The 22,482-nt window shown below is 24.8% G+C and overlaps 2 protein-coding genes across 8 annotated transcripts in view; one reads left to right on the top strand and one right to left on the bottom strand.

Moving 5' to 3' along the window:
* LOC129965737 (cytoplasmic dynein 2 light intermediate chain 1-like) overlaps positions 1-4,151 on the bottom strand; it is a 28,720-nt gene extending 24,569 nt beyond the window's left edge. The window contains exons 1-3 of one of the 5 annotated variants that reach the window (XM_056079910.1): positions 4,026-4,139; positions 3,526-3,591; positions 2,838-2,890 (exon numbers count right to left, since the gene is read on the bottom strand). In XM_056079910.1, the coding sequence (XP_055935885.1) occupies positions 2,838-2,845 (8 nt within the window). In that variant the 5' untranslated portion in view covers positions 2,846-2,890; positions 3,526-3,591; positions 4,026-4,139. Of the gene's footprint in view, positions 1-2,837; positions 2,891-3,525; positions 3,848-3,943 lie in introns of those variants that run through there. The other 4 variants (XM_056079894.1, XM_056079884.1, XM_056079874.1 and 1 more) reach the window with 4 other exon arrangements.
* A 745-nt stretch (positions 4,152-4,896) lies between these two features.
* Positions 4,897-22,482, top strand: part of LOC129961595 (serine/threonine-protein kinase Tao-like) — a 31,477-nt gene continuing 13,891 nt past the window's right edge. Inside the window, exons 1-15 of one of the 3 annotated variants that reach the window (XM_056075109.1) lie at positions 4,897-5,241; positions 9,646-9,782; positions 11,413-11,527; positions 12,691-12,762; positions 13,281-13,382; positions 13,620-13,665; positions 14,146-14,295; positions 15,040-15,192; positions 15,813-15,906; positions 17,802-17,883; positions 18,305-18,478; positions 19,130-19,324; positions 19,904-20,080; positions 20,206-20,340; positions 22,189-22,317. In XM_056075109.1, coding sequence (XP_055931084.1) covers positions 9,766-9,782; positions 11,413-11,527; positions 12,691-12,762; positions 13,281-13,382; positions 13,620-13,665; positions 14,146-14,295; positions 15,040-15,192; positions 15,813-15,906; positions 17,802-17,883; positions 18,305-18,478; positions 19,130-19,324; positions 19,904-20,080; positions 20,206-20,340; positions 22,189-22,317 — 1,641 coding nt within the window. In that variant the 5' untranslated portion in view covers positions 4,897-5,241; positions 9,646-9,765. Of the gene's footprint in view, positions 5,242-9,645; positions 9,783-9,925; positions 9,999-11,412; positions 11,528-12,690; positions 12,763-13,280; positions 13,383-13,619; positions 13,666-14,145; positions 14,296-15,039; positions 15,193-15,812; positions 15,907-17,801; positions 17,884-18,304; positions 18,479-19,129; positions 19,325-19,903; positions 20,081-20,205; positions 20,341-22,188; positions 22,318-22,482 lie in introns of those variants that run through there. The other 2 variants (XM_056075116.1, XM_056075102.1) reach the window with 2 other exon arrangements.

Here is a 22,482-nt window from a genome sequence, read left to right as displayed (position 1 = left end):
TACCACAGAGAATAAAATTTATGTCAAACTGCTTGTTTTAATGATTTTTATGATTCAATACAATTTTATGCTAATTAGCTGGGTGCTGGAGTTGATTAAAATTATTTCCAACTGGACCTCATGCCTCATAAGGTAAATCTTGCTTGCAGCATTCATTATGTTATCAATTTATAACTACAGAGTTAACATTCGGAATATTAGCTGAGGATATGTGTTTCACTTTAAAGTAAAAAAAAACTTTCCTATCATGCTAAAAAAGAAGCCTATTTTATTAAAAATCTACATGAAAAAGTTATTTCTAAATTTTAACTACCTTCCTAATTCTTTTAGAAAACTGCATGCTGAAACAAAGTTAAAATCATAAGAAAATACAAGAAATGTATTTTATATTCAATGCCATATAAAAATATATCAAAAAATATTAATTTCTCACATAATGTCATTCCAAATTATCTGCCATTAGAGCGACATTCAACAGATGGAATGCATTTTCAAGAAAGATTTCTTTATCAATTTTTATTTAAATTTAGCTTAAGGAATATGAAACATCTACTTATACATTCTTAAATCAGGTTTTGTTAACTGAAAATGCTAGTGATAAGAGGATAATGAGTCAATATTTAAGTTTTGGTGGATTCAAAAACTTCTAATACTTCTAAACTTCTATACTTATAAAATGGAGATTTTATGCAGGTTCAAAGACTTTCAAACTGCATAGCAAGTGAAAGTGTCATGAGAGTGACGCAAAAATTATACGATTTTGGATTATAAGTAATTGTTAGCTGATAAACATCTTAGCAATTTTTCAATGACAGTATAAAAAAAAAAGTAATTTTAGAAAGTTCGAAATAATTATCCTCTAGAAACTGGCCAAACAGCAGCTGATGTCTTGGATGTAATGATAGTAATACATACCACAGTTAAAATTTAAACAATCAATGGGAATATGTTTATGTTTTTGAACAGTATTGCTATTTATTCTTGAATGCTTCTTCTTTTTACAAAATAATTACCTTTAGAATTTTGGAAAAAAAAGGGAAATATTAAAAGGTTACTCTCTTTACATAATCTAATATTATATAATTCACAGAAAAAAGCAAAACGACGATTATGAAATGAAAATGAAGAAGTTGAAAATTTTTTAAAGAAAAGAACAAAATTTTAATAGAAACATCTTTTATGTGACAAAAACAAGGTCAGAAAAATAATGCCTTTAATAAAAAAATATAAAAAAAGTATATATACAAAATATAGCTTTCCTATGAGCAGGAAATGCTACGAATAATATTATGCAAGTCTTATTTAATTTTTATACTTAAAAATTTATTCATGCATAATTAGAACTGTTTGTAAAAGTCATTTAGATCTGATGTAATTTAAAACACTGCCAGGTATGTCAAAATAGTGATCAGAGTATAACACATCCAGTGACAATTATAGATACTTTGTGGCCCTAGACACAATGCCCATTATAAGCCCCCTCCTTTGATAAACTGTTCAATTTAATTTCTCATTTCCACATATCTTTTAACATTTTAATGATTTATTTTACGTTAATCACTTTTATTTCATTAAGTGTGTAAAAAGGTATTTGTTTCTATTTATCTATTACAGTTTTAAATTACCCACCATATGTGTTTGCATTTAATATTATTGAAGCAAATATTTGGTGTTTAAAAGTTTCTAACAACAAAATGCAAAATAATGATGCATATATGAATGTGACCATTTTACTTGATAAGAAGCTAATATTATCCTAATACTTTATAATTCACAGAATTTGTATTTTTTATAAACTTTTTTATTTAGCAAGTAGGAAAATAAAGTTTTTTAATTGAGCTGCTTGAAGATCTTCTCAGTCATGAATCCTAGGTAGTTGCTTAATCTACCTAGTAGGAAATCTCCCACTGAAAATATTACCATGTACATCTTCACATTACTCTTTGTAATATGCTTCTCCCTTAGTCCAGTAAAAAAAAAGTTCACAGAAACTGATTTGCATTTTAGAAATTTAAAATTTACTAAATTAATCATAAAATTCTAAAAAGAAAAAATAATAAAAAATAAATGAAATTTTTTTAAAAATAATTAATTTTAATATCTTTTAAATATTTAATATTAATATCTTTTTTAATATTACATAGCAAAATATCATTCTTTATTTTGAAAAAAACATTTATAAAATTCAAATCAAGGAAGAGCAAATTTATCATTAATTTAAAATTTTAATGAAAACTGGGTAAAAATTATACAATCACTTAAACATACTTAATTTTATAGTTATTATGAGACTGCTAAGTGATAACTCCATATAAGGAGCTTATAAAAATAAATTAATTAATATTTTAAAAAGATATACTTATTTATGTTTTATTACACTGGCTATTAAAAGTACAACATAAGCAAGTAATTATGTTTTTGTTTGAAAGATTTAAAATTAGGCTTCTTGTAAAAAGTGACAAAATTGTGAATTCCAAATATTCAACAAAAATCTGCCATCGGTTACGAAATACAAGATTTGCCAAAATGGCTACAAGATATGGAAACTAATGGTTTTTAAGAAGGAATAAAAAATTAGCAGGATAGCATAACATGCACAGACAAAAATTAATTTTGTTGAATGGACATTAATCTGAAGTTGGGTTATTTTTATTGTATGATCAATAATATAAAAAACATTCTTTAAAACTTAGAAATCTAGGTAAATATTTTTATAAAATAAATCAAATTTTCTCACAATTTAAATTTAAAAATTGATAATGATTTAATGCAGGTGTAAAACATAATTATTATCCTGATATTAAAGAAAAAAAATTATACAAATTAACGTTACTTACGTCATCATATAATCTTCATTTAATAATAAATTGCATTCACTATATATGAATATCTATTGAAAGGGGGAAAAAAATTAAGTAACATATAAAATAAAGCAACATAGATATAATAATAAAAACATGCTTAATCAAATAATTTATAGATAAATTATTAATCATGCCTATTTTCAATCTAAATCCATAAATCTATCAAAATAAAATACAATTCAATTCCTTTGTAGCTGATTTTTATTTATGAATTAAATTAGTTAATTGATTCATTTGCATAGAACTTGAAGTGTATTATATGATATTTTATATATGTGACAACATTTTTAATAATACATGGAAAGTAAAATGACTCAAAACATGAATTTTAACATTAATTCTTCCATTCTTAGTAGTAAAAAATAGGCATACTCTTTTTTAAAATTATACTAGAAATATTAACATCTAAAATAATTATAAAAATTTTAAAGTCAAAATAATACTAGAAATATTAAAATATAAAATAATTATAAATATGCATTTAAAAATTCTAAAGTCAAAATTTTAAAAATATGAGTTTAGATATTCAATTAATAATTCCTTTACACATTAAATCAAACAAATAAGTATAATATTAAATACACAAAAATCGAAAAAGGGCAACAATCGCATATGTTAAGTAATTTTATAATTAAACTCATTTTTGCCTTATTAAACGTACAGGTAAATTAATTTTCCATCATTTTTCTTGATAGTCAAAGTATTCAGCATCAATCTCATTTTATTCCTATTTAAAAACAAAATGTTTAAGTATCTTATCTTTTTATAAACATGAAAACTCCACGAGTGTACTAATAGATAAACTATTCATGAGTGCAACAAATCAGTTGTCATAGTAACAAAGTCGTTCAAGTTTGGATATTAGTTCTACAAAACGAATATTTATAGGATGAGAAACCAATTGATACCGAGTATTAAATTATCTCAATGCCTAAATGTTCTTCATGGCAATAATTTTAAAAGTATTATTTAACATTTCTCAAAATTATCCATATTTATTAATAATAAAAAAGGGTTAATAATCCTAAAATTTATAATAAACGAAAGGGATCATAGCGAGTTAGGTGGAAGTTCATTACTCGGTTCATCGGTTCAAATTTTAACATTGGTTCTCGTGCTTTGAATAGAAATTTAAAATGTGATTTACACCTCCCATTTTACCATTCATTAATATTTTCCCTCTTCTGAAGCTAAAATATTCAAGGTGGAAAAGCGTGATGCCGAAAAATAAACATCCTGAACCGACACGGAATGACACATTGTTAAAGTCAGAACTGTAATCTAGAGTGAACGGATTCACTATTACACAATTCGTAAAATATTTTTTTTTTGTTATGAAATTTAAACAAGTAATTTAGAATCCTTTCATAGCAAGACTGCTTCATCAAAAGACTCCATATGAATTTTCGTGTGATTGAAATTCGAGAACTTTATATGGGAAGTAAATTAGTTATTTACTGTCTAAATGAAACGAGAATAAATGTAAATCCCAATATATATCATAAATTTTCTCCACTACTTTTAATTAGAAATATAAATTTTGAAATATTTCAGCATAATTTAAAATACTTTTAAAGAGTATTAGCATGCTTAAATAAGGTCAACTACGGTATTTCTTATAAAATTACATAACACATAATGCTTTTCACTGCCATGATCATAATTCGATTAACCTAGGCCTTATAAAAAGCTTTTCGAACGTATTTTTGTAAGCTATCGAGTCAATGTAAATTAATGGTTGTATCGAAATTTCAAATGACGAGTAAATATATGAAATTAATAATGTGATGAAATGATTAAACTAATTCAAACAGTTGTATTTCCACTTCAAATTTCTCTCAAAACCTTTACAAAATTCATATTTCAGTTTATATTGTTAGAGAAAGTTACAAGTGAATAAAATATTAAAATGTATTCTATCAAGAGTTAATTATTGTGTATTTTTTATTTTTATGAGAGCATTTCAGTTACATGTCGTAGTTCAAAGAAATTAATCGATAATTTTTCTTGCGAAGAAAATCTCGGAAGAAGTCTATTGCGCATGCCTTAATACAACGCCATCTTGGAAGCTCACTGCGGTAGGGAGGAGTAATTTAATGTAGCGGAGAAGTTAATGTAAACATTGTTGTTTCATGTATACTATTCAGAAAGTTTATAGAACACTAAGGTGCTTCAAAATTGTACCTAACCAAAATAGTTGCGTTGCATCACATATTTATAGCAGTTATCATTCTTGTTAGTTCATTGGCATGTCCTAGTCATTGACGTTTTGTTATGAGTCTTACGACAATTCTGCGAATTAAACCTGTTAATTAAACAACTTAGACTTTTCTGTTTTAACTAGTCACGACTTTGTTGACTAGTTTAATCATTTAAGGTAAGAGATTTTACTATCCAGTTATTTTTAATCACAGATCTGCTACTTAATGACCTATGTTTATGTGTCATTATCAAACGCCCTACCGTACGTTTCTAAAAATTATATTATTTACCTTCACAACGTAATGTTATTTTGTTTCAAATAATCGGATTTCCGTTTAAGTTAATTCTTGTTTGTACTCAACTTCTAAAATTAATCTGTAAAGTTAATGTTAGTAAAATGAAAAGCGAATCATTAGTTTTATATTGAGATTAATTATACTTATTTGATGAATCATTTAGTATGATTGTACAGTACAAAATGATAGTTGAATATTTAGAAATAGGTATTTGCAAAATTTATTATGTATGTACAGAAGAAAATAGTATGTAAAACTTTTTGTATTTTCATAATATTATCATGGCCGAAATTGAATTTTTCTTCCTTTTTCATTGCAATATTTTACATTGTTTTATTTATCTTAATTAATGAAAAAAATATGACAAATTTCATGATCGCTTTTGTTTGCTTATTAACAGACGATTCTTGATTTTTTTGAGGAGTGAAAAATAAACAAAAGCTGTATTTTTGTCGAATCTCATTGTGCTTGATTATTCAGTCACTGGCTTTAAAAATTTATTCATACTGTTTTAGTCAGCAAAGTGGCTGCTATATTATATGTTTATATTTATCTATCCATCTATTTGTTATGTCTGTGTATTTTATTTATTAATGTGTTTTTATGAGATTTATTTTTATTAATTAATTGGATTAATTAATTATAATAATTTAATAATTAATTGGGAATTAATTTTAAAGGAACTTATTATGAACATTGACAGAAGTGTGCAAATCACTTTTCTTTCGTTTATTTTCAATTTATTGGTCTTTGGTAGATTTTGTTGCTCCACTTACTTATCTATACATAATGGCCTCTGTTTGTCTGCTACTTCTATTGAATTTGTTATTTTTTTATTTTTAGAAAGTATTAATCATTGTTTTTTGTATAAAAGGTACTGCTATTGAAATTTCTGCTTAAGTTTGTGCAAGTTTGTTTAAATTTAGTTTGCATATTATAATTCCCTGTTAACTTTTTACATAGTAGTCATTTATAGAATTTAACAGGGTTTTAAATGGATATTTAATTTTTAAGTAACCATTCCTTTAAAGTTCTTAATAAGCATCAAGGAATTAATTGTATTTTATAGTACTATTTCTTCTGAGAAAAATATGTTAAGATTTTAAATTTTTTTTCTTTTTCTTCTTCCCAAAAGTTGTGAATTTCAATTCAAAATTAGCTTTATTGTAACATAAGAATTCTTCTTAATAAGTTTCTTTTGAGAGAAGGGGAGATAAGTATTATTATTATTATTATTTTTTGTTCTTAAGCTTATTTCTTAAAAAAAAAAAAAAATCATCTGAAGTATGATGACAGATTCAATTTCAATTCAATAATTCCTATTGTAATAATTTTTTAAAGTGTTAGGCCATTTAATAATAATAGAAATATATGTATTGCAAAATATATTATGAAATATAATATTATTTTGATTCATGAGTGTATAATTTATCAAAGACCAATATTTTTTTTGGGGGGAGGGAGGGAGACAAGAACTCTAGGTACATATGGAATTTGCAAACTAAAGAGATGTAAAACTTATTTCGTCTTTTGTCACTTATAGTGATATTTTTTTAAATTGCAGACTTAAATAAAAATATAAATTTTCTATTTTAGCCTTTTTGATATTGTTGTTTCTGAAGATATTTCTATATAACTTTCTTATTTTTTAACAGCAAGTGTATCCTTTATGAATCTGTTCAGTTATATATGATAAAAATAAATATTCTGTTTCATTGCTGTTTTCATTAATATAGTATTGATAATATTTAAACTTCTAAACAATTAAAATTTTCCATTTGATTAATTGAAAGTTTCTCCCCTTCATATAATAAAGGTTAAATAATAAAATATATGGAGTGGAAATTTAGTGTGTGATTGGTTAATGAATATAATTCAATCGAAGGCAAAGTTTGTTGCAAAGTCATGATATATATGACAAATTTCTGGGAGAATTCGACTCATTCATTTTGTAGGACCTCTGAAAAAGAATTTTTTTATTGTTAATCAATATGTATATTGATATATGTATATGTGTGTGTGTGTGTGTATGTGTATAATAACTGTAATGCTTTGCCAGTATTGAATTTTCATTAGTCAATTTAAATTCCTATTATTTCTTTTATCTCTTCAGAATTTTACAGAAATACTATCAATGACATTGTCATTGTAGATGATCCTAGTTTATTGATCTCAACCATGTTTATTTTCCATTATAAGATCATTTTTTTTTGGTCAAATATCATTAAAAAAAAGTAGAATAGCAAATATTGACCTTAATCTTTTTTGCATTGACATTTAAAAATTCTTGCTGTTCTGCAATTATTTAATTTTCATGTTTCATTATGAGCTCTTGATTGGTTTTTATATTTATATCTAATTTCAAATCTCTAATTATTCCTTAATTATGGTTTTAAAATTTCATTTATAATTTCAGGTATATAATTTCCTTAAATGGAGAAATATAACTTTTACTGCACTAAATTTAATTGTCTTTGAATATTGGATTTAAAACTAATTTTAATTAGCTATTTTATATACTCAATCAAAAATAATAAAAGGTAGGCTATAATAGATTTTAAAAATTGCTTATAGTTCAAATGTTTTGGAAGTTTTTAATTAAATTAGAATAAATTGTATTAATTATGTATAATTAGTATGAAATGGAATTTTAGTAAGTAATAAAAATTATTAATGAATAAAATATTTTGTGTAAATGTAGTTTTATTATTTTAAGGTAATATAAAATTTAAAATTCTTAATATTTATCCTAAATTTAATTTTTCAAAGTACCTTTTCTTGCTCTTCTTGAACAAAATCCTCCAAATATAATTTTTAAAATCATTCTTTTTTTGTCATATTTTATTTTTAACCAAATTAATTTTTTTAAAAAAATTTACTTTTTAAAATATTTTTCTTTTATTCATTCAATATAAAATGCCATCATCTTGAGTTAAACATTTTTTTTGTAAACTAGGTCCATACTGACTTCAGCATCACATATACTAAAAATGGAATGATATGAAATTTGTTTCAGAAATAGAAGTGGTAAATCATTGTAGCATATTTGGTGCCTTTAATACAATATTGAGGTCTGCAAACTATTTTAAATTAATTTCACTGATTATAAAATGTTATCATTCAATTCTTATTTTATAATCTTTCCAGTTCCTTACATTTTTAATATTTTTAATTTATAGTTGACATTTTTTTTATTGGAAGTTTATTACTCCCCTGTTATTTTTTTTGTAAGGAAGGTCTAATGTACAGTGTTCCTTAAACTCTATTCCTAATGTTGAATGATATATTCACTATTATTGGCTTTAAATTTTACAATTATTTTTAAATGAATTTAGTTTTTCAGTTAATTATTAAAGTTTTTTTTTATGTATTTTATTCCATATGTATAAAACTTAGTATTTCCAAACTCTTGGCATCTGTAAAGGGGAGTATAATTAACGTTTGTATTCTGTTTATGGAGTAAAGTTTTGTGGCTTTTGAGATCAAGGCTTCTTGATTTAAAATGTGTAAACTTTATCACCTTTTTCAAATTTTTTAACATTAATCAGTGTAGGTTACTGAGAAAATCGTCTTGAGTTAGTTTTTTCTTTGAAATGTGCTGAATCATTATTTTAAATTAAAATATCTTGCATTTATCATCAATGAGTATTTTCTTATTCAAATATTTAGGCATAAGAAATCTTGCTTCAAGGTACATTATAAGTGATTTTCAGAAAATGAGTATTGAAATAAGTGATGAATATATATATATATATATATATATATATATATATATAGTTAAAATATAAAAAAATTAAAAGCAAAGTGAAAACCAAAATTAAACTGGAATAAAGGACAAAAGTATCTAAAACCTATTTAGAAAAATGATATAAAGGACATGCAAAATGAATGTGCAAAGATCTGCTGTTCAAAGAATAATTTAAAAATAATTTGTTAATTAATAGTAAAAATGGAAATAAAATATAATACAAGGCAGTTGATGTATTAATTGCTTCTCAGGGGGTGAAATTAACAAATTTAGTATTTAGGGATGAAGATAGTATATTTCAATTTAATTGTTCAATATTGTTTTCGAAGATCATCATTCCTTTTGTCGTTCACATTATTTTTTCCCCCTGATGAGCAATTAATGCATTGATTGCTTTGTTTCGCATTTTATTTCTACCTTTTACTGTTGACTTTCAATGTGTATATGTATATATAATTTGTGTGTCTTTTGTATTATATATCCTGTATTTTCATAGTTTATTTGCCATATTAATGTATATTTTTTTCTTTTCCAGACATGTAGCTAAAAGTTTACAAGTTATTCATGACTGAAGTCTTTAGTAAGAATAGCAAGTTTAGTAACATCAGAAACATTTTAGTCAGTAGCATAAGACTTGAGTTTAATAGTGGCTATCATGCCATCGTTACCTAGGTAAGACTATGCTGTTTTGAAGAATAATTTGATTAATAAATATTAAAAGTTTTCTTTAGGTGTTTGAATTTTTAATAAAATATACAAACTTTTTACCTTTTATATACTTTTAAAAATCATTCATTTAAAATGGGCTCCTTCAGAATATAATACAAGTACTTCTCACTTAATGGCCGAATTCCATTTCCACAACTTGATCGTTGAACATGTTGGTCGGTAAGTGAGTAACTTGATTGTTTGTATTTAGAAAATGTTAAAATTAATTTAAATTTCAAAATTTATTTTTATTTTTCAGTGTAAACTATTTTTGTTATTAATTAAGTGGCAGAAAATGTTAAAACATTCTAATCTACATAAGGATTATAAGTTGATTAATTAAGAGTTTTCATTAAAGGTACTTCTGGTTGCAATATCTGGTTGCAAAGGTTGCAAGTGTAAGGATAATGTACTGTTTAAGTTATATGTAACGGATGATGGGAGATAAAATTCTTTTCTAAACTGGGAGTTTGTGGTGCTTTGTTATGGAAATATATCCTCTTAATATGATCCTTTATTAAGTGAATGCTTGTTGCATGTTAAAAGTGTCATCTTGGATTAAAATCTACTATGATGTCCTGAAGTTTAGAAAGTGGTTACTACCATATTACTCTTTCCTTCTGATCATAGTTCAAAATTAGTATAGTCAAAGACAACTGAATTGGAGATATGTAGAAAATTGCAAACAATTAAATCTCTGTTGTATAAAATGAAATACATGTCTTTAGGATTTAAAAAAATTTTTTTTTTCAATATTTATTCTAAATAAGTTTTTTCATACAGAAAAATTGGGTAATGATATTTAAAATGAAATTCAATTCCTAATATTAGTTACTTTAAAATACATGAGGATTATATTAAATAAATTTAAGAATTGAAGGTAATAATGCATTAATTGTGCTAAGTAGCACCATCTCAAAAAAGCAATCATATAACTTAATAGCAGAACATTAAAGTAATCTTGTTATTAGGCTTAACTTTTATGTAGTCATTAAGTGAGGAGTACCTTTGATAATTCATTTAATATAAGTTATAATTTAAGTAAATATTAAAGTTCCATGTTTTACTGTTTTAAATTTTATTTTTAATCAAAAGTATTGTCAAAAAGTTTTTTTTCTTTTTTTTTTTTAAATGAGAAAAAGGATTCAAAACAACAAATAACTTTATTTATAGATATATTTATAAAAATTTCATACAAGCATCAGCATATAATATATCTATACAGAAATTCTCTGTTTGTAATACTTTTTGTGTCTATTTTGTTAACTGATATTTAATTATGCATGTTGCCTTCAATTTGTTATAAAAATAAAGTATGTTACATATGCCATTATGTTAACTTCTTCATTTTACAATTACAAATATATGTGTGTGTGTGTGTGTTAATTGTTTTATGCAGGTTCATTACAATTATCTTGGATTAAAATATTTTGTTGATCATTTCAAATAAATCTATTTAAAAAATCTAATATTAGTATGCCTCTGCATAGATTCAATGAATTATTTTTATATTTAGGAAGATTATTTATAAAAAATAGTAATATAGCTTAAATATATCTTCTGTAATAATGATTTTCTTTTTCATTTATATAAGGCCTGGTAGCCTCAAAGATCCTGAAATAGCAGAGTTATTTGATAAAGAAGATCCTGAAAAAATATTTATTGATCTACGGGAGATTGGCCATGGAAGTTTTGGTGCAGTTTACTATGTGAGTAATATGTTTTTGTAAATTCAAAATTAATCTCTTATTACATTTAAAAACTATTAACAATTTTATCTATGGTATATCTTCTGAAAATGTCTCATGAAATTTATTTTTAAATAATATCAATTAACTAGCAGACAATATTCCCTTAATTTTAACAAATTTACAGAAATGCTTTCCCCACCCCTTTTGAAGTAGGAATTTACAGCAATATTTGACTAGTTTTGTAGCAATGTATCTTCAAAATGTTATTCATCAATTTGTTGATGTTATTTTATTTTTAAAAATAAATACTTTTGCATGAAATGGTATATATTATGTTTTCTTGTTTTAAGTTATGTCATTATATAGTTATAATTTGAAACAAAAAATGCTTTTTTTCTATTATACCTTAATTAACTTATTGTCCAAAATTTTTTTTACTTATCACTATTTGATGCTATTCACTTTTTAAAATTTCTTTTTCTGTTTAAACTCATAGCTATAATTTGCTAAAATAATTATTTACTTTCTTTCAATTTTGTTTTCTAAATACAGATTTTTATACCTCTATAATTTAATGATTACAGTTATTTGGTGTTCCCCTTTCCTTATAAATATTTTGACTAGAAAAATTTATAAGTTTTACTCTTTATCAAATGTTTTATAATGAATTCTGACAGTGTTTTTTTAATGATATTAAATTTAAAAATATGGTACAACTGCCAAATTTACATTTTTGAGCAATAACTTAACAATCTTAGGAAAAGATTTTACTCTTGATGAAATCTAATGTATAGTATTCTGTTGCTTTATTTTGAAAGCAAACATGGAAAGAAGCAAATTTCTATTAACTTTGTATTTTCCAGATTTATCAAATATTATAGGTATAATTTTAAATAGTTTAATTTAACAACTTAAAAAGCAATATTTTGGACAAGCTAGCCAATTTGGCTATTCTTCACTTGAGGAAGCAAGGAAAGTATAATCATCATTGTATTTTATTTTATTATAATAAGTAGCTTGAGTTAATTTCATTATTTTGAATCACAATTGTTTAAAATATAAAAGAATTTCATCATTTAACTTTAAAATTAAGTCAAATATAAAATTCAGGGATATAATTAATTAAGAATCTGCTTCAGTGTAACATTCTGTACTTTTACAAACTTATAACTGTCTTACAGGCTAGAAATGCAGTCACAAAAGAAGTGGTTGCTATTAAAAAGATGTCTTTTACTGGCAAACAGTCAGCAGAAGTAAGAATTTCCTTTTGATAATCATATTTTGAATTGAATGACTTTTTTTAAAATATGGTTTAAAATAATTTTTACTTAAGTGCATTCTTTTTTTAAAAAAATAAAATATCTAAAAATTATTGGAATTTTTTTATATATATACATTTATAATATTTATTCTAGATGTATTCAAAAATGTTTTTTATATCAGGCATACAAATAACATAACATTTCGAAGTTGTCAGATTTTTCTCCTATTTTAACTAAATTTCATAATTTATTTCAAGAGTGCACTCATTCCATTTCAAAATTCATTAGAATGTTTAAATAATGATGACATATAAACTTGGAAAATGATGATGAAACTTTCTACTTTTCAAATGTCTGTTTTTTTTTTTTTTTTTTTTTTTTGCTTCTCTAACTTATTATTTGTGCTATACATTTTTAAAATTGAAAAGAAAAGTAATTTTTATTTTTTCCCTAACTTTTTATGAAACAAAATTATGCAATATTAATTATTGATCATTATTTTATTTTAGAAATGGCAAGACATAATAAAGGAAGTGAAGTTTCTACGTCAGCTGAAGCATAGAAATACTATTGATTATAAAGGTTGTTATTTGAAAGAACACACAGCATGGGTTAGTTACAAAAAAATTGATCATTTCATAATTATTTTTTTTTGAAAGTCTCTTCTCTTAGTTTCTCTCTCTATATATGCACTGATTTATAAATTTTGATTGAGAGTATGTTTTTTTTTTTCATTGATAGCTATATTGATTTCTACCTGTTTACTTATATATATTTTTATATTGCCGTAATTCATTTAAAATTAACCATAAAATTTTATATATTAATTTTTCATTTATTCTACTTAGCTGATAATGGAATATTGTTTAGGGTCTGCTTCAGACATTATAGAAGGTAAGTTATTTTTTCCCCATAATGGTTTCTGTTACTACTTAAAAAATTTAGGGATGCATTATAAGAATTGTGATTATATTAAATTACTTTTTATGAATTAAGTCTTTTAATAGATAATAATATGTTAATAAAAGTAATAACAAAATAAATTAATGTTCTGATTTTGGAATTTGGTCTATTATAATTTTTGATTATGTCTCTCTTTATTTTAGTAACAAAATCGGATGTATTTGTTTTAAAATAGGCAGATCAAGAAAAAATTTTTAAAAATTAAAAACTACTCAGAATTATTAAAATTTTTAGAAATTCACTTACAAGAATAGGAATATTGTATCTATGAATGTTACTTATATTGTTATTCTCTTTAAATTTATTTTAAATAAAATTTATTACCTGTTCTGAATATTTAATAAATCATTTATATATTATCTAAATTATTGCCTGGTTATTTCAGATTGAATGATTTTATTATTATTATAGTACACAAAAAGCCTCTGAAGGAAGAAGAAATAGCGGCCATTTGTCAAGATGCTCTTCAAGGATTGGAATATTTACATTCTCTAGGTAGAATTCACAGAGATGTGAAAGCTGGTAATATTTTGCTCACAGAAAATGGGACAGTCAAATTAGGTAATCATTGAGTTTTGAAGTTTTTATTTTTTTTCTTACTGTTAGGGATATTTTTTAAAACGTAAAGAATGCTGCTACCAAATAGAAATTGGAATTGTTATTATTTTTTTTCATAAAAATTACTTCGACTTTGTCCTCTTCACATTTTGAACTACATGAACATTCTAAAAAGGCTAAAATGAAATGAATGTTGTGTACGGACATTTTAGATATCATGACAAAGAATGGAAAATTAATTTTTTGTGTATTCTAATTCTACTAATCTTCATAAACCGTTTATAAAAAGGAGAAAGATATTATTTTTTGAAAATATTTTCGATTAAGCCATAACTTGCCCAGCAGTGATTGAACTTGATTTCTGAATATGCTTTGCAAATTTTCTTTTCTTCCCATTTTTAAAAAGACCATTAATTTTTTTATTATGCTACTAATTATATAATTGTTTTAAAAATCTGTCCCGATTTTAATGCAATACTATTTCTGCAAACATTCCTGTAAGTAGAAGAATTGATCAGTTAAAAATATTAACATTGATTATAGCTCATGTTAATATGTGTTCTATGACATTAGTATAAAAAGTAATGTGAAATTATGATCTTCATAATGCTTTTACATTAATGTAACAATTTAAACAGTTCTAAAATGAATCATTGATGTTCGCAATTGAAAAAACAGCACTAATGAAGTTTGTGTATTTTATTTCCTTATATTTTCTTCTTTTTCTAAAAAAAAAAAAAAAAATAGCTGATTTTGGCTCGGCATCAATGGCTTCCCCTGCCAATTCTTTTGTTGGAACTCCATACTGGATGGCACCAGAGGTTATTTTGGCTATGGATGAGGGGCAGTATGATGGCAAAGTGGACATTTGGTCACTTGGTATCACCTGTATTGAATTGGGTAAGTAAAAAGGAAAACTTAGCATAGAAATATTTGAAAGATCTCGACATGAGTCAAAGATTTTAAATTTATGAAGGTAGCATTCCTCAAAAGTTTTAAAACATTTTCATCATTTATAATTATTTCTTGTTTCTAGCATTTTTATCTTATTCTTTTAAATGTGGGGATTGAAAATAATAATTTCAAAATAATCATGCGTTTTTTGTACTTGCCAATGGTTGAGGATGTAGTTTTAATTTTGTAATTAATAAAATGTAAACTTTTATTGTTGTTTTTTACAAATCCCCTTTCTCTTTTTTTGCTATTTTTCTTGTTTTCCATGTTTCCTCACATCCCTTGAAAGATGCATATATATTCCACGTTCTTTGAGTATGATGCATGTGAAATAACAATTTGGCCTAATATGATTAAAGTAAAAAAACCATAATGCAAAAGTATAAATACTGTATTTTGGTATATTCATCATTAATTTGTTAATGAATTAGTTGAAAGTTCACTTCTTAAGAATTATTTGTATGATCATATAAAGTTTTTTTAGTATTGAAAAAATTACTAGACAGTTTACGTTGTCAGTTGCCACGTTGATATTAATTTTTAATTTTTTTTTTTTTTTTTTTTAGCTGAGCGAAAGCCTCCTTATTTTAATATGAATGCAATGAGTGCCTTGTATCATATAGCCCAGAATGATTCACCATCTTTAGGTCCTGGTGATTGGTAAGATTTTTTTTTTCACCCTTTAAATATATATCTTTGTGAAATGTCTTGTCAGTATTATCCATACAATGTCAATATATTAGCAAAAAATTTCAAACATAATATGTCTTTTTAAAAAGTAGCAAGATTAAGATCAAGCTAAAATTGGTAAAAACATATATACATCAAAGATATTAAATATCAACTTCTGAAATATTTGATGCTGTACTGATCTAAAGAACATAAATGAATACCATCAATTCCTTTGCTTTTGTAAAATGTTGCATGAAATAAGTTTCTAATTTCTAAGAAAATTTAATACCAATTTTTATTTAAACATCTGTTTGTTATTTTTCAAATAAATTTTATTTATAAAGTATCATACTAAATATTTTAAGGAAGAGAATGCCTTAATAACAAAAATATAATTGTAAAAGATATTACTTGTATGTTGAACTGTTCACTTTCAATGACTACTTAGTTCTAAGGATATTGATTTATTTAATTTAAATCATTTAATCATTTCATTAAGCATTAAAAGCTTGTTAATTTAATATTTTATATGTGCTCCGTCCATTTTTTATATGAGATTTTCTTTCTTATAGAGATCAGTCTCTTGGCGTTATGTTTTGCATTATTGTAATTTTTTTTTTGTTTGTTTGGTAAACTACACAAATATTAAATGGAAAACTTTTTTAATTTTTAACAATAGAAAAAAAAAATCATGCAAAATGATCTAAATTTCTGAGCTATAATGTAGTCTATTGTTGAAAATTAAATAATCTAATCATGGGAAGGGGTGGGGCATAATTTTATCTGATTGTTGGCCGACACAAAGAGACTTCTTGAATGAATTTCAGTTTATTTTGCCATGGGAGGCAGATGCATAATTTGTATGTATGGGCAAAAGCATGGTACATTTGCTTGCTCCAATAAAGAGCAAAAGTGAAAATTTTTCCTTTTAGTGGTTTTATTACGAGATTCTGATAGGATTTCTTAACACTTGTCAAGTTAGAAAAGGGAATATTCAGTATCTTTAAAACAACTGCATAGGTACTAGATATTTTTATCCCTTCGCTTGGGGTGTAAAAAACAAAGGGAATTTTTAGAGCACATGTTGGCAAAAATTTAATTAAAAAAAATGGGATTTGGATCAGGAAATTAGAGGGCATTTTATAATATTTACATGGCCTACTTTAAAATACAAATTATAACATTGATTAGGATTTAAATTAAGTGATAATATTATATAAAAATTATATTTGGTAGCTATAAATCAAACAATATGGCCTGTAACTTGCACAACATTCATCTTTATTATTTGTGAAGAATATTTGTATTTTTTTGAGTAAATTTTATAAATATCCATTTCATTTAAATCTAATAATTATCATTACAAGCTTTTGAATCTTTTTTTACATTAATATGTAAAACTTATAATATACATTTACAGCAATTTTAATGTGGTTTAAAAAATATTTAATGCAAGTTATTAAAAGTAGAAATTTTGAATAAATATTCAATATTGGTTTGTTAACTGTGCTGCATTTGTATTCTTGGTAACAATTATATTTCTCTGTAGTTGAGGAATATATTTTTTATAAGTGTATTTTTTTCTTCCTATACTGTAAAACTGTTTATTGGAAAAACAATTTTTCAGAATTAATTATTTATCTTAAATTATAAAACTATGATTTCCCCTTTTTAATATATTGCAGTGAAATTATTCTTTGCTACAAAAATTAAATACCATTAATTAATATCCCAATAGAATTATTTATTGCATTTCTATTCTTAAATGAAGATTAGAATATATTTAATTTTATACAATTGGATTACCAAAACAATTTGTTTTAAAGAAGTAATTTTAGAAACATTTGCCTTATTAGTGATTCAATGTTTATTTCGTCTTTTAGGTCAGATTCTTTTCATCATTTTGTAGAAACATGTTTACAAAAACATCCTACTGATAGACCAACTGCTGCCAAGTTGTTACAGGTATTAAGCTTTTATTTATCATTTTTTTTTTTTTTCTCTACAGAACACTTAGAATTAATGCTGTAATTTCTAGAGATGCAACACTGAATATTTCTTATTATTATTCAACACCAATGAATAATTATTGCCTTAGAGATATTGCAATCTTATTCCTAAAAAAAAAGCTTTAGAAAACTTTAATGGTTTTAAATCATTTTTTTTATTTTGAAATTATCATTTGGAAGAATTAGCTTTGTTCCTGCTTTTGTATGTAGTAATTCAACATTATTACTGAATTTAAAAAATTTTATCTATTTTAATATCTACTTCAGAAGTAAATTGCACAAAATTTTATTTTAAAATGAGTGGTATATATTTGATTCACCAGTTTAGATGAGCCATAGTTGATAGAAATTCAGCCTTCATTATACTTTTTTTCCAGCATCCTTTCATAGTTAATCCTAGACCATCTAGGGTAATAATGGACCTTATACATCGTACAAAAGCTGCTGTTAGAGAATTGGACAATTTAAATTATCGCAAAATGAAGAAAATTTTGATGGTGGATTCGCAAGAAAACGAAGTGAGTACTGGAGAACCAGAAGAAGACAGTACTGTAAGTACTAACATAATGCTCTTAGGATTTAGCACTTATCTAAAATATTAGTGCACTGCTAATTTTTATTTTGCTATGCTGCCTTTTATAGAATTGTCTTGCTGTATTCTAAACTAACAGTTTGCTGTAGTGCTTTGAGCTAAAACATTTTGCCTTTCAAATTGATTGAAATATCCTAAATTTGTATCAAAATTATGCCTTTCTTGGCATTCTATTGCTTATAATAAGTTAAATTGTAGAAGTTGACTGATCATTTCTTAACCAGAAATGGAATACAATAGGGCTTGAAAAAATAAAATGGCAATTTAATCTTTTAAACTTGAAATGCTCAATATTTTAGTATTTGGAATAAGAAATTCCTAATTTTTCATTTTTTAAAATTAGTTGTATACATTTTAATTTTTTATTTTTATGAGTATTTCAAAATTATCCTCTCCATAATCTGAGAATAATCACATTAAACAATTTCAGATCAGTAATTATTATCCTAATTAATTTGCTACATATCTTAAACATTTGCATTAAACGAATAAAGATCATGTCTCGTGTAATTTACATGACAGCTTCATGGCAATCAACAAATGTAGAACTTTATCTTATAATGAATAGTTTATCACTTTTGGTTATTTTTTTGTTTTGTTTTGTTTCTAGGAAGATGATCAGATTGGAGGTGATAGTAGTAAAAGCAATAGTATTACCAGTACTCACAGCCAACAAAGTGAAAATGTAAGTGCTGGCAGTCAAAGCAGCAGTACAAGTAGTCTTCCACCTACCTCTGAGACAGATTCAACCTATAATTACCCAGCTTCATTTAGGGAGCGGGGAGGAATCCGTCTTAGTCCATCGGTAAGCTTCATAATTCTGTTTTTATAGTTAAAATATCTTGTGTATATCCTGGCAAATACATAAATTATATTAAATGCTCTTAAGATTATCATAGACCAACAGTAAAAATTAAGAGAAATGTTGTTGCATTTCAAGAAATAGTGTCATAAAAAAAGTAAGCATAATAATAAAAATTATCTGTATCTTTGTATAAATCATGTTTACATTATTATCTTTCAAAAACAACTCAAGATAAATTATAAGCTGCCATGTTGTTTCTTATTATAGTTTAGAAAAATAAATTTAAATAACAATTTGTCCAAAATTTCTGTTATGTTGGGGTGCCAAGGCATATATAGAAAGCCAATGACAGCAAGGTTAAATTATGGGCAATATATTATAAATTATTAAGTTATATTCAGTTTATTTTACATATTGAAAATGATCATATCAGTGCCTTTTCAGGACTTATTATTTTATAATGAATTGTATATCTAGTAGTGCTTGTCAATGCTTTTGTTTTAATTGATGATTTTTTATATCAATATTATAGTTGGGGTATGAAATGATTTTCTAAAATATTTACTTTTTCTTAACCAGAATTCCTCTTCTACAAGTCTAAATAGTGCTGATGTAGGTGCAAATAACTTTGCTACAATACGAACCACATCCATTGTGACCAGGCAAATTAAAGAGCATGAACAAGAAAATCACATGCACGAGCAAATGTCTGGTTATAAACGTATGAGGAGACAGCACCAGAAAGCTCTTATACAAGTTAGTATTCTATGTCTTGTACTAAAAATTCATACATTTTTTAAAACTTTGTTTTAGCTTTGATTGCTTTTTTTTTTTTTTTTTTTTTTAATTTGTTTTAAATGTTTTGCACGATTTTTTTACAGCTTGAAGCTAAATGTAAACAGGAAATGGAAGAACATAAACAAAAATTAGATAAGGAATATGAAAATCTACTTCAACAATTTAGTAAAGAATTAGAAAAATTACAAGTAAAACACCAGCAAGAATTAGAAAGGAAGGTAAGAATTTAATGTATTTGGAGTTATATTTTATTAAATTGTGTATTCTTTTACTTAAATTTGAATTGTATGTTTTAGTATTGATAAAATTTTAATCTTTTAGATTTCATATTTTTATCAATGTTAAAATTTTGCTTAATAGCAGCTATCCCCCTCCCTTTTTTTATTGAAAATTTAAAGAAATAACAGAGGATGAGAATTTGGTAGCTTGTAATTTATTGCATTAATTTAAAGATTTTCAAATTAGTCCTTTGGTATTTGATCTAATTTGTTGTTGATTTTTTAAAAAAAGATTGATTTTGCTTGACATTTTTGTTAAAACTAAATTTGCATACAAATAATATTCTTGAATAATTTTCTTTTGTATAAGTGTTTATTTTTTTTTAAAGTTGAGTATTTTATTTCTATCTTTCAAATCTTTAATTTTTAAAGTGAAATTATCTTTAGGACTTTTAATTGGGTTCTGCATGATATATGGTGCATAATATCTGTAAAAATGACAAATCAAAAGAATTTGATAAATTTTGAAAATTATTACATATGATACAATATTGTTTTTCAGTTAATGCCATTTTTAATAATTTCTCTCTCAGCATATACAAGAAGCTTTATATTTTGATATTCATTCTTTTTTACAAATAATTTATAAAATAAAATTTATCTTTTTAAAAATCTAATTATAAAATTTACTTACAACAATCAAAATTGCAGTCTGTTTGAGTCAAAGACAATGATGAAACATTTTAGCAGTTTATTATATCATTACATGGAATCGATATATTTTTTAATTGGAAATGCTAACACATTTGTATATAATAAATATTATATTTGCTTATCATTTTCTAAAATTTTAGAAAGCTACTACACTATCTATAAACTTTAAAAAAAAATTGATTTAATATTATTTCCTTTTCTCTGAAATTTAAATTGGATATAAAATTAGGTCTGATCAATTTATGTTGAAGGTTATAAACTTCCCCCTTTCCACACAAGCTTCTGAAATTGATCACTGGATTCCTCCCCCCCATAATTTATTCAGTTTTCTCCTAAATTTCTAAAACCATGTTGTCCATTATATATATATATACACAATGTACTCCCGAGTATCTGGCCTATTGTGGCGAAAGGATAGGCCGAATAACAAAAAGGCCGGTGTTCTATGAACTCATTTCTCATTGCCCACCAATACCAGAAGACAAAGTTTTTATACCAGAACTCACTGCTATAATACATATTTTCTCACTTATTTATTACTAAGCCCTCCATTTATCTTAAACCACATATAATGTGAATGCAGCGATGCCCTAGTAAATCATAGAAGCATTTGCTGGTAACGTGTCGAGTTAATTTAGAAGGCTTTGTATTGGTAGTTTATATACAGCACTGCAAAAATTTACTAGAGAAAAAGTACTTTAAAGAATATGAACTGTTCACATTTTAACAGGATTCTGTACACTTCACTGTAGTACACTTAAAAAAACATTATGTATTCCTCAAGAACAATTCACAAATCCTGTACAATAAGCAGAATGTTGCTCTTTTCCTGTCACAACTTTTGTTCTGCACATGAAATGTAGGACAATCATAGCAGTCGCCTGCTTCCAATGCCTTGCTTTCCTCAATTAATTATGAAGAAAACTAGGTCGAATAGTCAAGCCAGATGCTTGGGAGTACACTATATTTATATATATATATATTATTCTTTGTTGACAATTTTACTATGTTTTTATGTATGGATTTTTATAGTAATATTTTTGATTTTATTTCTAATATTAATTTAATCCAATATTAATAAGATTATTTTGAATATTTTTCATTGAATTAAAGTTCAATTGTTATGTTTTCCAGCTTAAACAAAATTTGGCTAGTGAAAAACGCTTAAGCAAAAGTATATCTCAGCAACATGAAGATGAAATTAAACGTTTCCAAGCACAGCAAAAAACAGAGTACAAGTATTTAAAAGATCGCTTGAAGCGGGTATGTATTGTTTTCTTTTTTAGATATTTGTGGAATGGGTGAAAAAATAGCCTGTGCAAATATTAAATAAAAAATTAAGTAGGCCTATTTACATTTTAATATTTCCTAATGATAGATACTTCTTGTTTGAATGCTTTAAATGCAGTATAATTCTTAGAACCATTA

Source organism: Argiope bruennichi, chromosome 1, assembly GCF_947563725.1.
Source record: "Argiope bruennichi chromosome 1, qqArgBrue1.1, whole genome shotgun sequence".
NCBI classification, from domain to species: domain Eukaryota; kingdom Metazoa; phylum Arthropoda; class Arachnida; order Araneae; family Araneidae; genus Argiope; species Argiope bruennichi.
The sequence above is the reverse complement of the archived record's forward strand: the minus strand, read 5'-3'. Positions and strand labels throughout refer to the sequence as shown.